The following is a 24,191-nucleotide window of genomic DNA, read 5'->3' on the forward strand; positions in this document are numbered from 1 at the left end:
AACACAAGCAGGGGGAGTGGGAACACAAGCAGGGGGAGTGGGAGAGGAAGAAGCAGGCTCATAGTGGAGGAGCCTGACGTGGGGCTCGATCCCAGAACGCCGGGATCACGCCCTGAGCCGAAGGCAGACGCTTAACCGCTGTGCCACCCAGCGGCTTTTTAAAATTCTCTCCGGTGTGTATTCATCCGGGGCTGGGGAAGCAGATGGGCAAATTAACCTGCCGCAATCATCATCATATAATTAAGGATGGTGAGATCCCTACCACCCAGCCTCCATCCAAAGGCGACTGGCAAACAGGTTTTTCAGGCTGAGGGCAGAGGGATAACTGCCTCTCCACGAGGCCCCATCATTCCGGTTTGGGGGTCTTACAACTGAAGGGTCTATCCTGCTACTCGTAATCTGTCCAAAAAGCGACCCTGAAAAACGTCCTGTGGGTGATTCTTTATAACAGTAACAACACGTAATCTATTAAGGGCACAAGAGAGGACGGTTCAGAGGGCTCTGCCCCCAAAGGAAATGCTCACGGGCCTCAGCCCAGACCCACGGGGCAGGTGCCAAGGAAGGAGGCCAAACGGAAAGAAAACGATCCCAGGCCATGACACCAGATGAAGGAGAGAGGAAGAGGTGGGGCTGGGAAGGTTCCGGAACATTTGCCAGAGCCTGAGGCCGCTCATGGGCTGTGCACCACAGGGCTTCCTACCAGCCATTACGCCAGGACCCGGCCCCAGCCTGCACCCTGAGGAGGCGAGGGTCAGCGTTCACGTGTCCCTGGGGCAGAGCCCTCCCTTGTTTCATCTGGACGCTTATCAGCTGGTGGCACGGCCTGTTTTAATGGCTTTAAAAGCTTTGCCCTCCACAGCTCAGCTATGCAGGGTCACTCGGGTGAGTGTTACGCTAATGCGGATGTGAGCAAAACAGAGCAATAAGGAACAGACAGAGCCAGGCACAGAGGCGCCTCCGTCCTCCACCCCCGGCGGGGAACTCGCATCTTGGAACCCCCTGGCCCGGGCTGTCTTCGCCACAGAGCAGGGAGGCCCAGGCACGTGCATCCCCTCTGTGCCCATTCCCGGGCCCCAGCCTGGCACCAGGCGCCGGCCCCGCCCAGGCCCGAGCCCCAGGCTTATGTCTTCTTCTGTCGGAGCTGAGTCACGACAGACAGAGGCCACAGATTCCTGTTTCCCAGGCTAAGCCAGGCCCCAACCTGCAGAGCCACATTTAGGAAATGCCACCCAGTGGGCCATGCGGCACAGAGGACTCTGCCCTTGGTAGCGGGTCAACCTGTTTCCAGTGGCTCCTCCTGCCCCCACCCTTCTCCACGCCCAGCACCAGCAGACTTTTTATAGCCGTGTCCCTCCGGGCTCAAACGTCTTCCTCAGCCGCCCACTGCCCTCGTCGAAAATAGGACACCCCTCTGCAGCCTGGTACCAGCCAGCAGCTGTCTCCGTCAGCCCAGCTGCTCCCGCCTGCTGTTCTGCCTGCTGCTCCGCCAGTCCGTAACAGTCCCTTAAGCCCAAACCTGCCCAGGGGTGTCTCACCCTCCGTACAAAGTCTCTTCTGCCCTGCATGCCATCTACCCCTCCCTGCCAGGAAAACTTCTATGCATCCTTCAAGACCCAGGTCACATTGCCCTTTCCTTGCTCTGGGAGATCCTGTCCTCCTGTGGCACTTGGCACAACCCACATCTCTCATCCATCCCGTTGGAAACACCTGTGCACCTGCATGCTCAGGGGGCCTGTGCCAGGCACTACGTTCTGACCACGGTCAGTGCCCGCTAGGTCCTTGCCAGATGGAACTGGGCCATCCCTGAGACATCCGGGCAGCCCAGGTGAGTTTGTCTGTGGTGCCTCTCACTACCTACCTCGTCTATACCCTACTGCGAGGCCACACGGGGAAGCGTTGATGCAAATCCCCAAATGTCCCAGATGAATGCCCCAGGCGTCACTGGGCGTGAGCACTGTGGCTGGCTGGTGGTATCAAACGGACCAGGAACGTCCAAGGGAGACAACGGTTCTGGGAGGAGTTCTGCTGGATTTTACCAGGATACGCCCAATCCTGCATGCTTTCTCGAATTGCTTTTCAGAGGCCCACAACCCCACATGACGCTTCACCCAAAACAGCTCCTCAATAAACACAGCCATGGCAACGAGAAAACCAGCAGGCACTCCTCTCAGTGAACAGGTTCCATTCCGTTCCATGCGTTCACATCCATGCATTTTTCTCCCAGAAAAGCCCCTAAGGCTCCCAGGCAGCTCGAATCCTTCAGGAGGGACAGCACCGGGCTGGACCCTGCTCCAGCCCCCTTCCCGCTATGTGGTGTCCCAGACACTCCCTGACCTCCCGGAGGTGCAGCAGCTCACAGCTGTCACCGAGCTGCCACCCCCAGCCCCTGCACTCCTCGAGGCTGCGGTGAGGAACAGGGGCCGCGGGCCACGCCGTGTCTGCCGCACACCACATGTCTAGTTCGAGACGACAGAACGGCAGCGGAGCGTGGTGAAGAACGGCACAAATTCTCCCGCTCCTGCAGGAGAGATGCTCGGAGAGCCGCAGCACGTGGCTGCTCGGGTCCAGACGGCACACCCCAGTCAGCACGGATCCCAGGCTCTGGGTTGGACGCAGCTTCCTGACTCACTTGCTTTGCTTTAGGGCTACAGACGACACGCTTTCCTTTTTTAAATTACCAGAAAGAGGGAACTGGTTGAACGCAGGGTCCAGGGCAGACGTGCAGGTTGAGACTAGAACGTTAACTGGTTCCCAGGCTGCAAGCGGCTTGCAGGGAAGTGGGGCCAGGGGCCAGGAGGAACCCCAGCTGGGCTTGTCCACCCAAAACAAAAACTCACGATTCTTTGGGGTCTTTGAATTCGGGGTGGGACCCTCCTCTCCACTTTGCAAAATGACAGATAATGTGAAGGAAAGACAGAAAATCAAGAGAGGCAAAGAGAGACCAGTTCTGTGGAAATCTTCTGAAAGCATCAACGCTGTCCAGACATGAAGGAGAGATGCCGGGCATACCCCTGTCCACGGAGATGCCACGGACCTGCTCAGGGCATCAGGGGCTGTGTGGGGTCAACACGCTAGGCGGGGAAGGGCACAAGCAAAGCTTGAGCAAATAAACTCATCAAAGCCAGAGGCTCCTACAGGCAAGGAGGCAGGAGAGCTGGGGGAAACAGGACGGGGGGCCCCACAGGGACGGAGGGCTTGGGAGGCCTCACAGTGGACCCCAGCCAGCTCTGGCTGTGGACATTCTGACCCTCAGCCTTCTGCCCTCAGGATGAGGCCACAGTGGGGTTTCTTAGCAGCCAGACTCAGGCTAGGGGTTGAGCTGCCTTTCACGTGAAATCCTAAAAGCATGGGCCTCCTTCTGCTGCCCACGGGAGAAAGGGGTAAGGTGAGGCAGAGTCTTTGTAATAGAGATGGCCTTCAAGGAGCATCCAACCCAGGCAAGAAGTCAGACAATGAACAGAGGAACAGAGAAGCACACCATTTCCAACCCAAGCGGAGGACAGGGAGGAGGCAGAGAGCTCTCCAGAAAGGCACTTCCAACATCCCAGGGGATGGGCATCACCAGAGCTCTGGGATGGAGGCCACTGTAAGTAAAGGATGGGCCCCTCTCAGTCCCAGGCCATTTAAAGGCCAGGGCTGGGGAAAAGCAAAGAGACCCAAAGAGTCTGAGAGGAGATTAAAATCCAGGCATGGACACACGTTTGCTGAACACCTACTATATGCTGGGTCTGGTGTCTGGCCCTCGGGTGGGCGGTCAACCCACATCCTGTCCACCCCCCAGCAGTGAGCGGCTCTGCTCCACTGGCCTGCCCTTGGCCGTAGGAACCAGAGGCAGCAGCGGACCAAGAGGCTTTATAAAGATCCTTTTTTTAACTGCTTTGTGCTCAAAAATGATGGCCTCTCCCTGAGCTGCTCAGATGTTGTTTTTTCTTCTTTCCCTTCTGCCGTTAACACAACATCTGGGTTTGAGATCAAGGGTGATACACTGGCTGATGAATTCACCGCCAGATGTTGGCTACTGGAATGCACAACCCTCGACTTAATTCAAAGCACACGCAACCGCAGCGGCCCTGCCCCCACCCCTTGGGCCGTGGACACCACATGATGTCACTTCCCCCCTGCTAGCAGCCTGCAAAAACAATCCCTAGTACAGCCAGCCAGATTTGGGATGGAAAAGGGCTGGGTGGGTGGAGAGTCAAGGTCGGGGACGATGATCCAAAGAACACAGGCTATGTTCAGACTGTGAGAGAGGACGCCCGCCCAGAGAAGACCCAGGAGGCCAGACTGTCCCGCTGATGCCCGGGGTGGGCGGGCGGCGGGGGTGGGGTGGGAACAGCAGGGGGCTTTCGGGAAACCTAGGGTGTCCTCAGCGCGGGGTGGGGGGGCACACTTGACCAGCCCAGGAAGAGATCTGAATCATCCCCCCGCACCCCACCAACATCTTTAGAGCCCTACTGTGTCTGGGGACATTCCTAGGGAAGCAACGGAGAGCAGCAAGCCATCCCCGTAATCCATGGGGGAGCCAGACCCAGAAAGAGAACTGCCTCTAAGGAGTTCATTTATTTCACACCCACTGAGTCGTCTTTACTATCTTGCTGTGAGCCTGGCCGCTCCCCGGAGGAATCCCATCTGCTACATATATGAATATACCCGAATAGGACACTTGCCAGTGGGGCCACTCTGCCTGGGCACCGGCTCCCAATTCCAGAGCCAGGTAAAGCTGTGGATATTCAAACATGACTTTTAGACCTTCATGGCCTTGTTTCAATGCACTCAACACACGCTAAGTCCCCAGGCCCTGGTGCCAGCTGACACTGAGCTGGCTTAGGGAAAAATCATGCATTTACCCAGAAGAGATGTGGGAACCTCTGGGGTTCGGAAAACATACTCGTCTAAATACAAGGTCAAAATCCAGCCCCGGATCATCTGAGCCTCACCAGTGCACTGAGTCAGAGCGGCAGGGCTGGCGCAGTGTCAGCAGAGGCCACGTCCCCTCTCAGCCCAGCCCATGGACTGCAGCCGCCACCGGGAACCTGGGAGAGTCGCCCAGGGAGACCGCTGCCCGCAGGGACGGCGCAGCTCTGCTCTTCCGTCCTGCTCCCAGCCCCGGGCTCCGTCCGCTAGGGGCATGTTCCCAGTGCCACTCATGTGGGGGCAGGGAGAGATGGGGCCCTGGACTTGCCAGCACATCTGCCGAAGACCCTCCTGTCCTGTCCCCAACTGAGAGGGGGTCATCCTGCACGGTGACCGGGATACAGTTGAGCTAAGCGCACCGTGGGCACCGGGGTTCAGGGGTGAGCGTGGGGAAGGGCATTTCTTAGGTGGAAACGGGGCCACTGCATTGCCCGGGCTGCGGACTCCCTCCGTGGGTCACTCGGTCCACTTCCTTGTCTCCACGCAGAATTACATGCCGGCCTCTTCGGAGGAAACCCACTCACTCCGGGTGGGCTCCACTCCGCTGGGGGGCTTGGGGACAGCTGCAGGGTTCCCTGCTTTTGTCTATGCTCTCCAGAGAAGAGGGGGCCCTGAGTCCGGACATTTACACCCTCCAAACACAGCGCTACCAAAATCCCCGCTAACACCTGTAACTACATCCTGCAGCTGCCGTCGGGAACGGGAGTTTCTTATCCCTTTCGGGTGGACATGTGACACCGCATGGCTGGTCGACCAGGCTGAGGCCCGAGTTTTGATGAGCTTGTCCAAGCCCGGCTGAGGGCAGCCCTGGGGCACCCCCATCCCACCCACACACTAACCCTAGGGGCCCGACTTGGGAAAGCGAGGGGGTGCCCCACGGCCTCCACCTGCACCCGGACACGCCCGGCAGTAACAGTTACAGCTTTGCCCCGTAAAAGCTGTAACAGAAGGAGCACGTTTTCAGGGCCCTGCTCCCCATTACTGTGGGATCCCCAACTGCTTGTGTAAGGACAGCACCTCGGTGGGCTTTGGGGGGCCATAGTAAAGATGATTTGAGCCTCTCCCATGGGACTACGTTTGCTTTGTGAACCGGGCAGGCGACCTCCCAGCTGGGGGGCAGGGAATGGGGCAGACAGTGATTGAGAAAGAGAAGCGGGCTCACATGGACGGCAGGCCCTCTCAGACCCTGTGGGTCTCAAGGCCACGCCCCTCCCCACAGAACTGCACGTGGAAATGGGGTGCGGTCCAACAGCCCGGGAGATGTCACAAGGAATGTGTGGCGTCAGCGCTGGCTCAGAACCCAGACGTCCATGGGAGCGTCCGGCCCCACCTGCCCCTCTGGCCTCACTGCCTGGCCACGCCCCACCTTTGCAGGTGCCCCTCAGTGGACACGGCAGGCGGGGGGTAGGAAGGAGGGGGAGGGAGGGCTTTCCCTGGACACCTGGCTCTGACCTTCCCTGGCATCAGGGCCCGGCTGCTTTCAGTCTGCAGTGAAGCAAACTTCCTCCAATTCATTTCTTTTAGGGAACTGAGAGAGAGGAGGGGCATCATTTCAAAATTAAAACCTTCCTGTGGTGGTAGGAGGCAACCAGGGGCTCCCTCTGTCCGAGCAGCAGCCCTGACAGACCAGATGCCACCTTTGGGTCCCTGCAAGCCTCCTATCCTGGGGAGCCGACGGACGTCCCCAGCTCTGGGACAGGGCTGTGCTGTCCAGGCTGAGGGCAAGGTTGGCCGGCGTGACTCAGGCCGGGGTTGGAAATGCCTGCACTCACCACCACTTGGAGCAGATATGTGTGTGGGGCCGAGGGTGGGGCGGGCGGGGGGTGACTGGGTGCACGAGAGAGGACGGCAAACAGCGGTGTGGCCCCAGCGCTGACCCTTTGGAGATTCTAGCACATTCCCATGAGCTGCTGTCCACTGGATGTCCCGTCTCCATGGAGACCAGCGTTCCCACCTCCACTTCCTGTCCGTTGGCTCAGGCCCCCTTGGGAACACGAGGGAAACATCTCTAAGAGCTCATTGGCTGTGCGGAGAAAAGCTGGGGCACTTGTGGCTCAGCTGCCCGCCCCAGCCCCCTAGGACCCTGGCAGGCCCCCTGACTCACGCCCCACCACCCTTCCTTCCCCCTGTGAGCCCAGTGGGATCTCGTGCCAGAGCCCTTGGTCACGGTTCCCAAAGCCTTGGGCTCAGGCCCTTCCCATTCACGTGCTGCTGAATCACTTGAAAAAAATGCATCCCGATCCTGGGAGGATTTGCTGAGAACAGTGCGGCTTTTGTGGAAGGAACTGCTGCTCTGCACTTTCTCCGCCAAGACCCCAAGAGCAGCCAAGCTCAGCCCTGCAAACCCCGAGCCTGGAGCCCACAGCGGGGGCAGCAGCTGGATGGGGCAGGGCCGGAGGCAGAGGGGGCCTGGAGAGGCGCTGAGGGAGCATCCGGCCACCCCCCCTGCAGTCCCTGCCCATCCACCGGCTGGGGAAGGGGCACGGAGAGGCTGGGTGGCCCGGTCCTCACACTGCCACTGGCAGGCTGTAACCCCGGGCAAGTCCCTGCTCTCTCCAGGCTGCCCCACTTGCAGGGGTGAAAGCGGGAGGGCTGGGCCAATGGCTTGGGCCCATCAGCAGGGACAGGGCAGCAGCCCCACCCCTCACATAGGATGAGGCATGCAGTCCGTGGGCTGACCCCAACCCACTGCCTCTCTCAGGCAGAGACAGGGATGTAAAGTCTGGGATCCCAGGGCCTGTACTCCAGCTTCCAGTGTTGGGAGAACCCAGGAGGCACGTGCACCCTCTCCCCCTCCTACGTTTTAGAGCTCAGCCGAGCAAACAAGGCCGCCTCCAGGAGCTAACGATGTACAGAGATGCGCTGTCAACCCAGCCCCCTCCCTCCAGCCTGCAACCCGGCCTGGACTGTTCCAGGACCTGTAAAGGCAGGCCACGCGTTCACATCAACCCCCCATCATGTTCCAGACCGAGGAGGTGGGGGCAGGAGGCTGTCTGCATCTCGTGGCCGTCTTCTGCTCACAGGAAGAACCACTGCAGGTCAGAGAGGCGGTCCTGCGACCCAATTTTAAAAATCTTCGTCTTCCCGTTATTTTACATTTCTGAGGGTCTGGATGTTATCATACACCGTATGACCATGCACCTGGCTGGGTGGGGGACGGGACAGGCGTGAGGACCCTCGGACCAGTACACGTAGAAGGCGGGGTCACAGCCGAAACCAATGATGCCTGCTGGCCCAGCACTTGGAGGAGCGGGCCGGGCCATTGCAGGGTCAACTGCTATGCCTGGGTCTCTTGCTCTGGCATTTGTGAGGCACTGCTGGTCTGCACCTGCCCTAGGGACCGTGGAGCTCAGTGCTCCCCCTCCAAAGCCCTCAGGCAAATAGGGGCAGCCATATACCACCAGGTTGGCCATGGAGGCCTCCCTGAGTCCCTGTGGTCTGTGGACGACGACTCGGGCAGGGCTGCCAGGAAGCGACCAGACACTAAAAGCTCTAGTAAATTCAGACTGAGATAGAAACAGGGAAGCTGCCCCCAAATGTGTGAGCAGAAGCATGAAATCCATGGAAAGTTCTAGAAGATCCGAACAGTGTTTGGAGATGGAGGACCCATAGGGGAGGACCCGAGAAGTGCTCCAGGAGGACAAAGGTGCACACAGCCATCATGTCAGGAGTCCTCACTGCCACCTGGCTGTGCTCCAGGGGAACTTGCCAGCAGCCCCACACTCATCCAGGTGGCACTGTCCCAGGGCCTCCGGTGCTGTCACCCAGGTGCGTCAGAGTGATCTGCAGGGAGCAAAGACAGGGTCTGCCGGGACCCCAGCCTGCTCTCTGGGTACCACGGAAATGGAAGATACCCATGACCTCTCCAGAGGGAATCGGGGGCGGGCTGGAGGGCAGTTTATTTTCAGCACCACTGGCCTGGGCAAAGCAGCACCGCAGCCCCCAGGCTTCTGCAGCTCAGGGAGGAAAGAGCAGGGTGTCTCGTCCTGCTCCTGGGGGACACTGTAGGTGTGACCATTGGGCACCAATGACTCACCCTCCACCTCGTCTCACTGTCCGTCTCCTACATCTACTTTTAGCTCAAGTGTGGCCGAGAAGGGGCCCTTCCTCACCTAGAATACTCGGGCCACAAATACTACCTTGGAAAGCAGAAACAGAAATAACCCCCTCCAAGACAGGCTCATCCATTCATCAGACCGTGGCTTCCATGCGGTCAGTGTTTGGGTCCCACCACAGCCATGGCTTTAAACCTGGGGATCCCAGGGCACCCTTCCGGACCAAGGTGACTGTTGGCAGCATGCAGGAGCCCCGGGTGATCTCGTAACCTGCAATGCTGAGCAACCACAGGCCAGCCTCCCCTTGGGTCATCCTCATTTGGCTTGGGAGTCGCAGAGCCCTCCCGGGCCCAGGGCTTCATTCTCACTCGCGCTGGGCTTAGATCGGACAGTCCAGTTGGCTCTGCGGCCCTGATCCGTGACATTCCAATAGCAGAGGACAGAATGGAAACGGGCTGGGATCATTTTCTCTACCTAACGCGGAAAAGCCAGACACACAACGGGGCTCGGGGAGATACTTTCAATGAGATAAAAACATGAGACCACAAAAGTGTCCTCACCCCAGCTGCTAGGGATTTGAAAAGCACCCAAAAAACTTGTACAGGGTGCTGTTACTGCCCCGTCTGAGTGGCACATGTGGGGGTTCCATGAGCCTGATGCGCTCCAGGGAAGCCCAGCTCAGGGTTCTCACGGGACTGGGTCACCCCACAGCTCCCATGCACCCGATAGGGTGAAATGGAGTTCAGCTGGCATGCAGCTGAGGAACAGCTGCAGAACAGGGAAGGAGCACACAGGTAGAAGCCGGCTCTGAGCAAATATTCTCAATCTTGAGTTTGGATGATGGGCTCACACTTGTTCATTACGTAACCCAGGAAGCAGACACTAAGGGAGAGAAGGCCATTCAGGGACCAACGATACAAAGGCATCATGACCGAAGATGGATGATCCAACTGAATGCGTCTGAGGTCCGGGGCGGGGGCAGCCATGGCCTTCATATGCCAGTCCAGGGATCACCTAACTGTGGCTTGAGGTCCAAACCCAGACACCCCCCCGTTTTTGCAAATAAAGTCTTACTGGAACCTGGCCCTGCCACCCACTTATGTGTTGTCTATGGCTGCATTCAAGGTGCAATGGCAGGGGTGGGTCATGGCCACAGAGACTGGTGGGCTGGCAAAGCCTAGAATGTGCAGTCTCTGGCTCTCTGCAGAAGTTTACCCTCCCCTTGCTCCAGTCTCTGAGTATCTGCAACTAGCACATGAGCCCCCTCCCGCCCAGGCAGGGTCTCCACAGCCGCCGGGTCCGGGACACCGACCAGCCAGCCAGGCACCCCACTGCTGGCAGCCCCAGGCACAGGCACCCGGCAGGCCGAGATGCTGGGGGCCACTCCCCTTTCTTCTCTGGGGCTCTGTCTTCTCTTTCCCTTCTTCCTCCTGCTTCTCCTCTGCTTGTCTCTCCCTCTGTCTCACTTCCCAACATCAAAGTGACAAGACTATCCGAAGCCAGGTCCCACGAAATGACACTGCTTTTGTTGACCTGAGAGACTAACGAGGTTCTAGTGCAATCTTCCCATTTGTGTCCCAGCCAATTGCTAAGCAACAAATGATGTATCTTTTGAAACTGTGCCTGCTTGACCTTGGACGCCCCTGAAAGTCCAGTGTTTATTTGGCTAAAACATCTGGGCTCCTTCCTTCACCTGAATCTCTGGCTGTGCGCGCAGCTGGCGCGAGCAGCCTCAGCCCTGGGACCCGCCTCCGCGCCCCGCCGGCCCGGTTCCTGTGGTCAGGCCAGGGAGACTTCCCGGACGTTACTTCGTCAGAAGGCGGGCCTGGGGAATGGCTCCCCTGCAGGCCAGCGGGGGGACAGGTGGCCCGCGGGTGTCTGAGCCGATGGCGCGCACAGAGACTCTGCACAGGCTGGGGACCATTTCCGGCATCACACCTATATCAGTGATGTATTTATCATGGGTGGGACGCTCGCGCTTATCATATCCTCTGAAACTCTTGCAAGCGTTTCCTGGCTTCTTCAAGAAATTGCTTGTGCAACTTGTTTTGCTTTTCAATTTGCTGCTGAAGGTCACGGATCATCTGACTGTGCCTGTCATCATCGATGAAGCTGGAGGCCCAGAGAGAAGTGGTGTCGTGCTCACATGCCCCTTCCTTCTCCTGGTCTAGGGAGGAGCAGGACTTCAGACGAGCCAGGCACGCCCTTCTCTGTTCTCTCTGCTCTTCCAGCCCTGCCTGGGAGTGGGCTTCCCAGCTCAGCCCCGGGGGGGCCTGTCTGGTGCAGCAGCTCCAGCTTCCCACCTGCTTCCCAGGTGGGAAGGCCGCGAGGCCAGCTCCGTCTGCCCGTCCTTGCGGGGCACGGTGCCGGGGGCCCTCCGCCAGTGGGTCTGGTCTGGTCGGTGCTTGTCCAGAGCCCGTGCCGCCATGGAGCCGGTTCCCTTTACCGATCAATACTCCTGCCTTGGGAGACAACGGTTCACTCTCATTCTGAGATGGGAACTTGGCCAGCCTAAGATATTTTTGGCTCTTGAGTTTGCTCAGGAACTCCTTCAGGCTGGTTTGGGACTCGGCCTGGTGGGCCTCCGTCTGCGCTGGCCACATGGGCTCCCCGCCAGGCTCCCCACCCGCTTCTGTGACCACCGCTGTCGTGTCTGTTCGGGTCTCACCTCTCCAGTCCTGCCCCTGACAGGTGTTTGGAGCCCCCCCGGGCCCCGGTGCGAGGTGCAACCTGAGATGCTTCTTCAGCTCTCTGTTTGTTTATAAACAGCTCCTGGAAAGCCAACTCCAGCTCCCTCTGCCACCTGCTCCTGTCCCGGTGCCTGCATGGAGACGTGTGTGGCGTGGCGCCCCCTCTCCAAGTCCAGCCAGCCGGCCACAGCTCTTCTAGGTCTTTTGCTTTTCCCTCGGGACTCCGATCCAGACAGTTGTTTTTCGGGCCTTGACCAGGAGGAGCCACCCCCTTTCCCGGCTGCCTCCTCCCGTCCCGGGCTTCTTCCTTCTGCCTCTTCTGCAGACGCTCGAGCTCCCCCACGGCAGCCAAGAACTCTTCTAGATCCACCCCTCCGCTCCCCCAAGGGGCAGCGGGATGCCAGGCGCCACGGGTCTTCATCGACGGCGCTCGCTTCCCCTTATTCTTCTCATGGGGGCAGAGGGGGCGACGGGTCAGGTCCGCGGCTCTGGGAGCCCCCTGCTTCTCCGCGCCCACCGCTTTCCTCTGGGACTTGGAGCACCAGGGCTGCCGGCCGACTCGCTCTTCTCTGCGGCTCTTCTCTTCTCTGACGGCCGCCCTGTGCTTCTCCCTGGCCCTCTGCGGCCGGGCTGCTCCTCGCTGGGCTGGCCCCTCCGAGTCAGGTTGGTGTTCCCTGGCCTGGCCTCCCCCCGCACCTAACAGATGTGCGAAATACGGCCGCTCCAGGCCTCGGACTTGCTGGCCGGGGGCCTCCTGCCACCCTGCCTTCAGCTCCTCGGCCAGGCGCTGGGGCTGCGGGCTCTTCCGTGGCGGGAGGCCTTGTCTTCTCTGCAGGGCGAGGGCCCCTTTCCCCCAGACTTGCAGTCACCTGTGCTTCCGTCTCAAGCGCGCGGCCTTGCAGTCGGGGCCAGGGCTCGGCCGAGCGGCTCTGTCTGCGTTTCTTTTCACGTCGGTGACCTGCGCAGACACGGCTTCAGAGTGAAGGCGGTGGGAACCAAGAGCGGGCGTCGAGGCGCCAGGGGCCAAGGAGCCACAGTTGCCACGGCTGTCCCACGCCAAGCCCACAAGACCAGGACACACTCTGAGGCCCGGAGCGTTCTGAGAAGAGCAAGCCCCTGGAGACAAGGCACACACAGCTCTGAATGCAGGACAAGCTCTAAAACGTGTCCCTCCTGGTCACTTTCTCCAAGACCTGCCTGCAAGGGGCTGGGCTCTGCTCCCCGTTTGTCCTGTGCACCTTAACAAGACCCCGTGGGGCAGGTGCTTTCGGCAGGTGTGATTTTGCTCTCCAGGGGACACATGGCAATGTCTGAGGACAGTTTCTGTCATCATAACTGGGGGGAGGGGGTGCCCCTAGTGCATGCAGGCCAGGGACGCTGCTTGACACCCTGCATGGCCCAGAACGGTGCCCACAATGAACAGTGGCTCAGCCCCCCGTGCCCACAGTGCCAGGGCTAAGACCCCCAGCTTAGAAGACACATTAGGACTCAGGCAGGGGTGGAAGGGTGCAAGTGTCTGGGCTCTGCAGGGGGAGCTGCTTATAAATGGAAGAAAAGGTGGGGGGAGCCTGTTAGGCATGGGTGTGTGCAGGGCACGTGTGTGCAGGGGTGTGTGCGTGTGCCTGTGTGTGTGCGTGTGGTACTAGAATCCACTGCAAACCAATCAAAGGGGGCTTAAGCTTCTTTTTTCAGGATTCGCAGCTCTTCTCTCGTGGGATTATCAGAGGGGGACGCTTTGGCATCAGGAAGGGACCCGTGTTCTGCAGGCCCTCCCAGAAGAGGAGGGGCATTTACACCAAAGAAGTGTGGACTCACATCTGTGGGCACCTGCAGCTGATGTCAAAACCAGCCACACCAGCGGGCTAAAGGAGCCCCTTCCTGGACAGCTGCAGGCTGTGCTGAGTGCCCCTCTACCACCCCTCCCTGCTCTCGTTTAGGTCTATGTGCAGCTGGCCCAGAGGCATGGCGGGAGCTAGAAAACACCACCACGTCCACGGCACAGTGAACGGTTATGTGTATCTGCTCATCTTTCTTACAATAACCCTGTGAGGTAAGGGGCTACCAGCACCCCGGTTCACAGGAGGGGAACTGAGGCAGGGACCGATTAAGAAACTTCACCCAGAAAAAATAGCTGGCGAGGGGCAGAGACGGGTCTGTGCCGCTCTCATGGACCGCAGTGCCTTCGCCCAACCGAGGCTGTTCACGCTGCCGCCGGCTTTCGGGAAATTTGATCATCCGTTCGACACTTGGAATAGCGGTTGGTGTTCCATCCAGCCACTCTGCCAACCACCACGATGAGCAAGACGAGGGGGAGAGAGCGAGCTGGGGCACCGAACGTGAGCGGCGGGGGTTCAGCAGAGGTGCCCGGCAATGTGCCCGGAGCACGACCAACCAAAGAAACCGATCCGATGGCGTAATCGATACTGAGCGCCTTCGCACGCCAAGAGACATCGTTCGTAAGTGAGAACAAAGGGCACAGACCGACAGGAAGTACCTGCGAATTGTATATGCAACAGAAGGCTTTGAATCCAGGTTATATAAACCCCTCAAGATATAAGAAGACAAATCATCCAATTTTTAAATGGGCAGGGGAAAAAAGAGCAAAATAAACACTTGACTAAAGAGGAGGCACATGGCTCATAAAGTGTGAGATTTGAGCATCGACTGTCATGGGGGGGTGTGCACGCGGAAGCTACCAGGAGGCACCACTCGCGCCCACCGGGATGGCGGTGATGACACAGACGGACCGTAGCAAGTGATGGCGAGGGCGCGGGGCAGCCAGAATACTCCCACCCTGTGGCACAGTGCAAAATGGTGCAGCCGTTCTGGAAAACAGCTGGGCCAATTTTTAAAAGGTAAATGCAGGTTCAGCAGATGTCCAGCAACTGCATGCCTAAGCGTCCACCCAAGAGAAAGGAGAGCGCCTGCCCAGACCGAGGCTGTGGAAATAGAGGGGGCTGGACGACCTTCCCAGCTCACGGGGAAGATGGGAGCTTGGGTCCGAGTCTCAAATGTCAAAGACTGAGCTTTTTCCACCCTGGGAATGGCCACAGCAGTGTCCAAACAGGCGGGGAGAGCTGGCAATGTTCCCTCGTCTGCCCTGGAAGACAGCTGGAGGGAAGAAGGGAAACCGCACCCCTCGACCCAGGGGTTCACCGGCTCACCTTCCGTTAACCGGCGACAGTTAGTGAAACCTGGACGCGCCTCTCCTGCCCCCAGGTGCCCCAACCCACTCGGTCGCCCTGAGTCAGGCACACGGACGCGGGCACCCCCATACCACCAAGTTGGGTTTCCGGGAGACGCGCAAATGGATGAAAACAGAAACCGTCTGGACAGACTTCATGGGGACAGAGTGCAGAAATTACAGCCAGCTCCCAGTTCAGGAACTAAAAACCCTGTGATGCCCAGCAGACACCCCCTTGCCCTCCGCCCACATCCCCAGCTCCTCCGAGCTGCAACCCCCAAGCCGGTCCCTGGCTTGCTAACTTGAGACCGAGTGTTCTGAGTGCCCTGGGGTTCTCCCTCTGGTCTTGTAATCCTGTTCCCCCAGAGCTGGATGGCTGCCTGCCCCATGCCGGCTGCCTTCAACCCCTCGGGGAAACCACAGCCCCCGTCTCGACACAAGCCCCACTCAGAGCGGCAGACGGAAGGTGAGGTGGACACCGTCTGGCCTCCTGCGCCAAGCGGACACTGGGCCCATTCTCTCGCACCCTCTGTGGCCCCAGTGCGGTGGCCACCCCCAGGCAGTCGCTCCAATCGCCTTCCAGTAGAGACAGGACTCTGCCAGGCCGCTGGGGAGACCCGCTTGCAGGCGGCCGGGTGGCGCCAGGCCCACAGCAGACTCCAGGGCCCCTCACGCCTGTGAGCGGGAACGGCAACAGCACCATGATCAGAGGCCAGGTGGGGGTACCCAGATCCGGGGCTCCGACGTCGGGCAGGCCGGGCTCCACCACAGGGTCTCAGGTCCCATGGCTCCCTCCTGCGTACAAGAGGCACAAGGTTGCCCACGCAGGGCCACGGACGGGTGACACGGGGAAGCCGCGCACGAGCCCCCGAGGACCCGCCTGCGGCCCATCCTCACGGGCTCAGAACCTGCGGGTGGGCCGGCCCATGCTCCGTGGACGGTCACGCAGCTGATCGGTGGCGTTGGTCGCGACAGACCCCTCCCCCCAGCCCTCCAAGTGTTGGCAACTGTTGTGACGCTGCAGGGACTAGTGGGGCCCCAGACCCCGCAGAACGACGCCCGTGGTGGCGGAGTCAGGATGACATGCGGTGGACATCACACCCCTCAGGGAACACGGGAGTCTGTTCACCTCGCACACACCCTATTCTGAGGGCTGATCTGAGGGCTCATCTTGCGCACAAAACTACATGCGATTTCATAGACATTTAACCAAATGAGATAGTGTGTGTGAAGAAAACAGTAAAACGGAGCTTGCTGTGTGGACAGGACACTGACCACCACGCAGACCTCACTGATGGCAGACCCGCGTGGCCCAGGCCATCCCTCTCGCCTGGTCTCACCGCGGCAGGGGAGCGCTAGCCCTATCCCCACTTAACTCAGAGAGGTTAAGTAACTTGCCTAAGGCCACACAGCTCATAAGCAGTACAGCAAGGGTTCAAACTCAAGCAGGCCGACCCCTGATCGGAGTCACCTACCCTGCAGCTGAGGGAGGTGAGAGCTGGGAGCCAAGACTCGTCCTGGGATGAACTCACCACCTGACCGCCCACGATCGAGAGAGGCGCTTAGCCTCTGTGCTATGGGACAGGCCTAGGCGTTTTCCGTGTGTTTTTACTGGAGTTCATTGAATGAACCACCCTCCCTTTCCCACTCAGGTATTTTCCTTAAACATTGAAAGGCAAGACCCCGCATAGCGCCTCCTGAATCGTGTTCAGAGTCGGATTTTGATCCCGCAGACCTAGGGCAAGGCAGACATTCTGATTGTCGGAAGCTCCCAGCGGATGCGATACTCGGGTCGGGACCACACTTTGAGTAAGGCGGCCCTCGCAAATGGCTCTACCCAGTCTCGTGTCTCCACCTGCCTCCTCCCAGCCTCCTACCCCACCGAGCCCCTCCTACAAGACTCCTCGTCAGGCTCTCTGCCTCCCCCCACCCCGAGCCTGACGTCGCAACTCCACACTCGGCTACAGCCCCCGTTCTAATTCAGCCAGTGGTGCCTTCACTGGTGCTGTCCTGCCCACGCCAGGGGGTGTCCCAGCACCGTCCACAGGCCACCTGCATGACTGCCCACTCAGCTGCCAGGTAAAATGCAGATTTCCAGGCCCTGCGTGTGCAGGGAGGGGCCCAGACCCTGGTCAGTTCACCAGCTCCCTGGGCAATTCCCAACAAGGTCCACAATCTCTGGCCTGTGGGCCTGAGAACATACCAGCAGCTCATGATCCAGCTCCCCTCCCCAGCTGGGATCCTTGACCCCCCCCTTCCAGGTCCAGGGCCAGAGCTGTGCTCATGTGGGTTCTTCTTCCACAAACAGAAACCTCCTCGACCCTACCCACATTTCCCCAAGCCAGGTCCGATCCCTCCTTCCTCCAAGGACGTCCCCCAACCTCTGCAGCAACGAGAGAAATGCGCCTGCCTCTCTCCAAAGGCCTACAGACTCAGTGCCTGGGTGACACGGTTTAACACTTTTTCTTTGAAACATAAAAATAGACGCAGAAAGGCCCCCGTTAGCTGGTGTGGCTGGAGAATGTTTCCCTATAACTAAAGCTTACTCTTTCATGTGTAAAGTTAATCATTTCTATCTTCTGAAAGTACACAGAACAGACCAAGTTGGACCTTTTTTGGAACACTCCAGATAATCTTTTGGACCAAAATATAAGGAATCCCTTTAGGGCTTTTAAAATGCATAGAACCAAAAAATAAAGAAAGAAAAGAAAGGAAAAAATATGTATGTAGGACAGTGCCTCTACAGGAAATGACCCCAGAATTTCATCTGGGTTCTATAGGTTGACTCTAAGCTTCCTCTGTCCTCTCCCCCGCTGTGAGACACAGACACAGAAGGACAGCATCTGAGCCTCCTTTTTCCCAACGGCCCGGCACCCACACAGGGAGCTTGCTAAGACCGTGTCCGGAGAATTCACGGCCTGCGGCACGGGGTGCGGATGGGCTCTCCTGTGGGTCGAGTACACGAGTGTGTGACTCTAAACGTGGCACGTCTAGCCGTGGACGTCCAGCACCCGGCACCCACGGGGACACAGAGAACCGGCTGTGCTGTGGGACGATGCACCTCCAAATCAAAAAAAATTTTTTTAAGATTTTATTTATTTATTTAGAGCGAGCAAGAGAACACGGGGAGGGGCAGATGGAGAGGGAGAGAGAGAACCCCAAGCTGACTCCACACGGAGCGTGGAGCCTGACATGGGGCTCGATCTCACGACCCTGACATCACGACCTGAGCTGAAATCAAGAGTCAGATGCTCAACCGACTGAGCCCCCCAGGCGCCCCTCCAGCTCGGAAGACTTTTGATGGGTTTGAGTACCTGGTTACAGCTAACAAGGCACATGTGCTGGGAAGACCCTTAAAACTTGCACGCGGGCCCCCCAAATCCAACTGCACAAGCACAGAGGGGAGCAGGTTGGCAGAGAGGGGTGGCCACCAACAGAGGTGGTGTGACCTCTACCCGTGGGGACAGAGGGGCCTACAACAAGCATGGCAATGGTCCAGCCGGCGATGCCCAGGTCAGAGCCCGGCCGGGCGTTCCAGGCCCTGGCGTGATCAGCAGGAAGGCACGTGGAAGAGGCGGCCCCACCCCAGCAGCCCACCCTGCTCCCACCCCACGGGCTGTCCGGATCAAGCGAGGCGGCCCGTGAGGCTCTGCAAACAGCCCGTGGCTCACAGGAAGGCTCAGGGAACGTGTGAGCACGACGGAATTGCAAAGACAAGGCACGGAGCCCAGGCACATGCAGCCATCAGGCGTGTGTCTAACCCCGGAGAGCTGTCGATAGCTCACGATGTCTCCTCCGACAACGTCGGGCAAAAGGTCCACAAAATGTAACTACTGAAACGCTTACAAATTCACCTAATTAAGAAACAGACGATAAATGACAATCATGCAACTTCCCTAAATGAGCAAATCTGAATAATGGAGAGACTGGACTTCCCAGAACGAATTCAAAAAAACTGGAGAGCGTTCAACGAGGAGGGAAGAGGCCATAGCCTGAGTTCAGGAGGAGAATGAAAAACCCGTTGGAGGAAGAGAAGTCCTAAGGAACCAAGAATGTTTGGAGTGGAGCTCACAGGTGATAGAAAAGTCTAGAACAGCACAGTGTGGTGGTTAAGAGTATAAACCGTGTGACCTGGTGCAAGTTTCCTAACTCTGGATGCCTCAGTTTGCTCCTCCGTGAAATGGTGGTAATAACAGCACCCATCACCATTAGAACCAGACGCTCAGTATGTAGTTTGGGGAAGAGGACGGTACTCACTGTGCGCGTCTCCAGATGACTGAGCTAGACCAAGAACACATTACAGGGAGGCAGAAACTGGCCAGGTGGAAAGAAGCACTTCCTACAGGATTGTCTTGAAATCATTGGGCTGACTTGGTAGATAGTGAGACACCCATCACTGGAGGCATCCAAGCCAAGCCCGAATAAAACAAACATCAGAAACATTTTTAACTCCGTTTCTCTCTGAGTTCTAGCCTCTAAAAATATACTCTGTGACACAGAGGTGTGCCACCCAGAGCCCCGAGGTTTGCCCACATCCCGACCCTCAGCCAAGTTCCGCAGTAGTCGTTTCTAAAGCCAGCTGGGTTTTGGACCGGCTGCATCAGACTCACTGGGGGCAGGGGTCAGTCACGGTAGACAGGAGTCCTGCCCAGGCCCCATGACAGATTTTTGCACCGAAATCCTGGGGTGGGGGGCTTATAAATCTGTATGTTTAACCATCAGTCACCCTGATGTATAGCCTGCCTGGGACAGTTCTAGAAGGCCAAGATGGCCAGGCATCCAGGCCCGGGGGGAAGAAGCCCAGGCTCACCATGTCTCTGTTATCCCCTCGACCAGCTTCAGACTCAGAACAAGGCCCAGACTCTTCCAAACTCTTGGGAGATATCCAGCTAGCCAAGTGGGCCACTTACGGCTGACCCAACTGGTGGCTTAGTAAATGTCCCTTGACAATGTCAATCATCAGGTTTCCCTCCAACCTCAGACTCCAGGGATGCTGTGCAGGTCAGGGGTCCCCATGCCAACAGCTATTCCTGCTGTACGGTGACCTCTCCCCGCTGCCCCAAACCACCACATTCCCCCCCAGCCCCGTCCTACCCCCATCTTTCCACCCAACTGTACAGGGAGAGCCCCACAGTACAGGACTTTCAAATGAGCCTTCTGGGCACGTGGCCTGGCCACCCTGACCGGCCCGCTTCCCAAGGCCCCTGGAGGAGGGGCACACAGCACCTGTCCCACCACAGATAAGGGGTGGGCACCGCGGGAACTTCGGATGGCCTGCATTGGGGTCTCCGGGGCCCACTGACCAAAGCAGGCTGGATCGCAGCTCCCCACCTCCACCAGCAGCCCGGCGTCTGCCCCAGCTGGTGAACCACGGCAGGCTGCTGCCGCGGAAACAACAGAGCTGCTGGCCTGTGACATCAGAACAGGGGTGAAGTCAGGGACAGCGACCAGCCAGCCAGAGGGCAAGCGCCTGGGAGGACACCTGCTGTGGGTCTAGTAGTCACCAAGATTTGGCTCAGAACAGCTGGGGTGATGAGCAGGGGGGTGGCCCGTGCGGGGGCGTCATGAAGGTCCTGGCGCGTGTGCCCCTTTGGTGTTAAAGGAGGGGTTCTGGGTGAGAAAATCCTTTCCTCCCCAGCCTGGCAGCACGTGCCAGCGCTCCCTGCCAGGGGCTCGCTCTTTTGAGCTGTCCCACATCAGAGTCAGGGATCCCCTCGACGCCTGCCGCCCCTCCCCCTGCAGGGAGAGTGTCGGTTCCCACTCAGGTGAGGGACATCTGCTCCTCAAGGACCACTGCTGAGCAGGACTCGTGGGGGGTGGGGAAGAAGGGCTTCTGGTCCAGGCCCCCTTGGGTCACCTACCCACCCACCCAAAGGAAGAAATCGGACCTGCCTGACCTGGTTTCTAGGGCTGGGGCACCCTCCACGAGCCTCACAACTAAGAAATTTTGTTTGGGGAATAGGATTTTGGCCTTAAGAAGTCAAAGCAACAGATCTCAGGGTTTGGTTTTTTTTTTTTTTTAATTTTTTTTTTTTAAGATTTTTTAATTTATTTATTCGACAGAGATAGAGACAGCCGGCGAGAGAGGGAACACAAGCAGGGGGAGTGGGAGAGGAAGAAGCAGGCTCATAGAGGAAGAGCCTGATGTGGGGCTCGCCCATAACGCCGGGATCATGCCCTGAGCCGAAGGCAGACGCTTAACCGCTGTGCCACCCAGGCGCCCCTCAGGGTTTGGTTTCTTGAGAGGAGAAAGTTAATAACAGGAACTTGGCTGAAGCATGGGCATCTCGGGGACAAAAGCCTTTGTCTGGGGCTGGAAGGGCCCTCGGAGGAATTCTTCCCACGGCAAGTTCTCAACCACAGCCCACCCCCTCCACCCACTTTTGTTGGGGTCCCTGTTCTTGGTCCTGTAGATAGAGTCTTCTCCTTCCACAGGGAATGCCCTCCAAACCCTCGGCCTCTGCAGTGGGGTCCTGCACACCCCCCTCCAGCAAGGGACAAGATTGGGGGGGCGGTGAGGGGATAAACATGGCATCCAAATGTCAGCTCAGAGGGCCTCTGATGGCCTTCCGGAATGTTCCAGCATGGCCACCACCGCCATCCTCTCCATGCTGCTTCTGGAGTGAGGATGTTTCTCCCACGCCCAGTCCTCCTAACACTCCCTCAGCAAACCCAGAAGGCAGCTCCCATCGTCTGCGTTAGCCATCCCTGCTGGACGGTCCCTCCTCTCCGGTTCTACCACTGGGCGTGGGACCCCGCCAGCTCTGAAAATCCGGGCCCCCTGCTACACGCTCCGCAATTTGACCCGCACTTTCGCGAGCTGTAACTTTCAAAATTATAAGTATCACTCACATTCATCATAAGAAAATTAGAAAACACACACTTGGGAAAGAAAGTCTCATTTCCTCCCCCATCTGAACATGTTTCAGTAAAAAAATTGTACGCCATTTGGTCCCGCAGCACGTCCGAAGCTGTGATTTATTTAACCGCTCCCCCTGCTGCTGTGCGTGTAGGTGTTCCTAACGTTTCCCCGAGACAAACAAGACGGAGATGGATACCCGCCCCCAAAGCTAGCACGTGTCCTCAATCACTGCCTAGACCCAGAGTTGCCTGACCGGAGGGGGGCTCTCGAGCCGAGCCGCACCGCCAAAAACGCGCTTCCAAGCTGCTCAACTGCTCAGGTTGAGACAGCATATACCTAGAGTCAGGCCCTTCCAAGGACAATAAGCCTGGCAGCCAGATGAACCGAGCGATGGGAAGCCCAGCGACATCCAATCCCGCTTCCAGAGACTCGTGCCAGGCCTGGGCTCCTTCGATTCCTGGCAGGAGCCCTCGGCGGCATGACCTTGGGTGAGTCATCTAAACACTCCCCATCCACACAGGAGGGGACACAGGCCTCACCTGCCTCACCGTGGCCTCATAAGTCAGAAGAGAGGCGGGAAGTCCTGTGCTGGAAAGGTGCAGACAGGCGATGTCTTTATCTAAGAGATGTATGACTGGGGAGGGTGTGCCTCGTGTTTTCAATCCCTGTCTTCCAGAACGGTGCACGCAGAGCAAAGACCACCATGGAACCACCTGGGCCAAGGGGACAGGATGTCGGGACTGAGAACCCGGGACGGGCAGCACGCATCCCGGCTCTGCGCTGGAGCCGCTCCCTCCTGAAATACCAGGCTGGTCCTTTTCTCCCACAGACATTGAAGGACGGAAGGTTCAATGCTAGAGAAAAGCCCCCAGGAGAGAACTGTGTGCACACGTCCAACTGACAACCTTCGGCCCACAAAGCAGGGCGCCTAGTAGGGGCCCCCCCAAGCCACCCTGTTGCAGAGTCAACATCATTCTCGTGAATTGGATTCTGTCCTCTGAACAGAACAATACCCCACCGACCTGAAGCCCACAGGTGGCCAAAGTCCTCTGTCCCCAGCTGCTGACCGAAGGAATGTCGTCTCTTGAAAGCACCTGGACACCAGTGACCAGCCAGGGTTGCAGGGGGGACACTCAGTAGCCTGTGACCACGGGCAAGGGCTCGGGTAATCTTCCTCAGTGTTGGGGCCCCTGTGGTGAGGTCTCTGTGAGCGCAGGCTCCACTGGACACATGCAAGCACACGAGACACGCAGCCCAACGGGATCGTCGCCCCACGTCTCTGCCTGCAACACACTCCTGGCTCTCTTTGGACTCCTGTCCTTGCTTTCCACTCTCCCGCACGTCATGGGGCCCAGGGGAGGACAGGTGGCCTGGGGGGGGGGTCAGCCGACTAGGCACAGTGGGTTCTCAACCCCCGGAGTGACCAGGCAGAGTGGCTCGGCAAAGGCGGGGCCGCAGACCCCCAAGGGTATGATTTCTCATTGGTGCTGTGAGCCTGTGTGATTGTGCAGAAGTACACGGCCCTCTCCCACCCGCGTGCCCTGAGCTCCCCATCTGGACGGGAGCACAGAGGCGGCAGGAGCGAGCTGGACACAACAGGCCAGCGGGGCTCCGGTGCTGAGAGCCGGCCGGGAACGGAGAGGGGAGGGTTATTTTCCTGTTCCACCTGCGGCCTTCTTGAAGAGCCCCAGCATGGAGGGCGGAGCTGGGGCTCAGAATCCCAGGTGAGCTGGGGGGGGTGGTGACAGCGGACAGGCCTCTCCGGCATCTGCACTAGGCTCCTTCGTCTACCAGGCCCCAATCTGGAGAAGTTTCATCCTGCTTGTACGGAAGAGGGAACCAGGAGCCTCAGGCCCAGAGGCGGGATTCAGAACCAGTTCTGGCTGGCTTTTCTCCCGACACCTTCCACTTTGTCTTTTTTTCCCTAAAATGTCCGTTTCCTCATTCTGCCCTCAGTGAAGAGACAGCTGTTGATTTGTAACCAGGGCCTTGGCGAACAGGCGGGGGTCGGCAGAGCCTGCCGCAGGGCCTGTGCTTTGCCGGGGCTGTGACGGTGCCCCCGGCCTTGATGCGGCTGCCAGGAATGCCCAACCAAGCTCCCCAGACTCCAGATCGGAAAGGGACCAATAAAGCCTCGATGGAGGCCAGGTCCCGCCCCAAGGACACGTTGAGGAGACCTCAGGGTCTCCCACCCGTGCACATCCCGCAGCACAAAGCCAGGGTTTTGCCTCGAAGCTCACCTCTGCCTCATCTAGGCCACTCTGCTCACAGGCTCGAGAACCTGGGCGGTGGGAGGGATTCATGCATCTCCGGGGTCAGTCCCGACACGGATACCCAGACGCATGGCTGCATCTCAAGCAGGCAAACAGGGAGGGGGAGCAAGCAGCAGGCAGTGCACACGGGCAGCCGGCCCCCACCTCGGGCCGGGCTCGGCTTGGGTCGGGAAAGGGACGGCGGTCCCTGCCCCGGGCTCTGCGCACTGTCCG

General features: G+C 58.7%; 2 protein-coding genes across 2 annotated transcripts in view; both read right to left on the bottom strand.

The window, feature by feature from the left end:
- Nucleotides 1-24,191, bottom strand: part of TIMP2 (TIMP metallopeptidase inhibitor 2) — a 46,262-nt gene that overhangs the window by 14,135 nt on the left and 7,936 nt on the right. The gene's annotated exons all lie outside the window — the stretch shown is intronic.
- CEP295NL (CEP295 N-terminal like) lies at nucleotides 58-20,948 on the bottom strand. Its single transcript, XM_019798791.2, is given in 2 exon segments — nucleotides 58-11,728; nucleotides 11,730-20,948. Coding segments are annotated over 2 exon segments (1,128 nt in total). The 5' UTR covers nucleotides 12,081-20,948; the 3' UTR covers nucleotides 58-10,951.

The sequence above is a fragment of the Ailuropoda melanoleuca genome, chromosome 13, assembly GCF_002007445.2.
Source record: "Ailuropoda melanoleuca isolate Jingjing chromosome 13, ASM200744v2, whole genome shotgun sequence".
Taxonomy (NCBI): domain Eukaryota; kingdom Metazoa; phylum Chordata; class Mammalia; order Carnivora; family Ursidae; genus Ailuropoda; species Ailuropoda melanoleuca.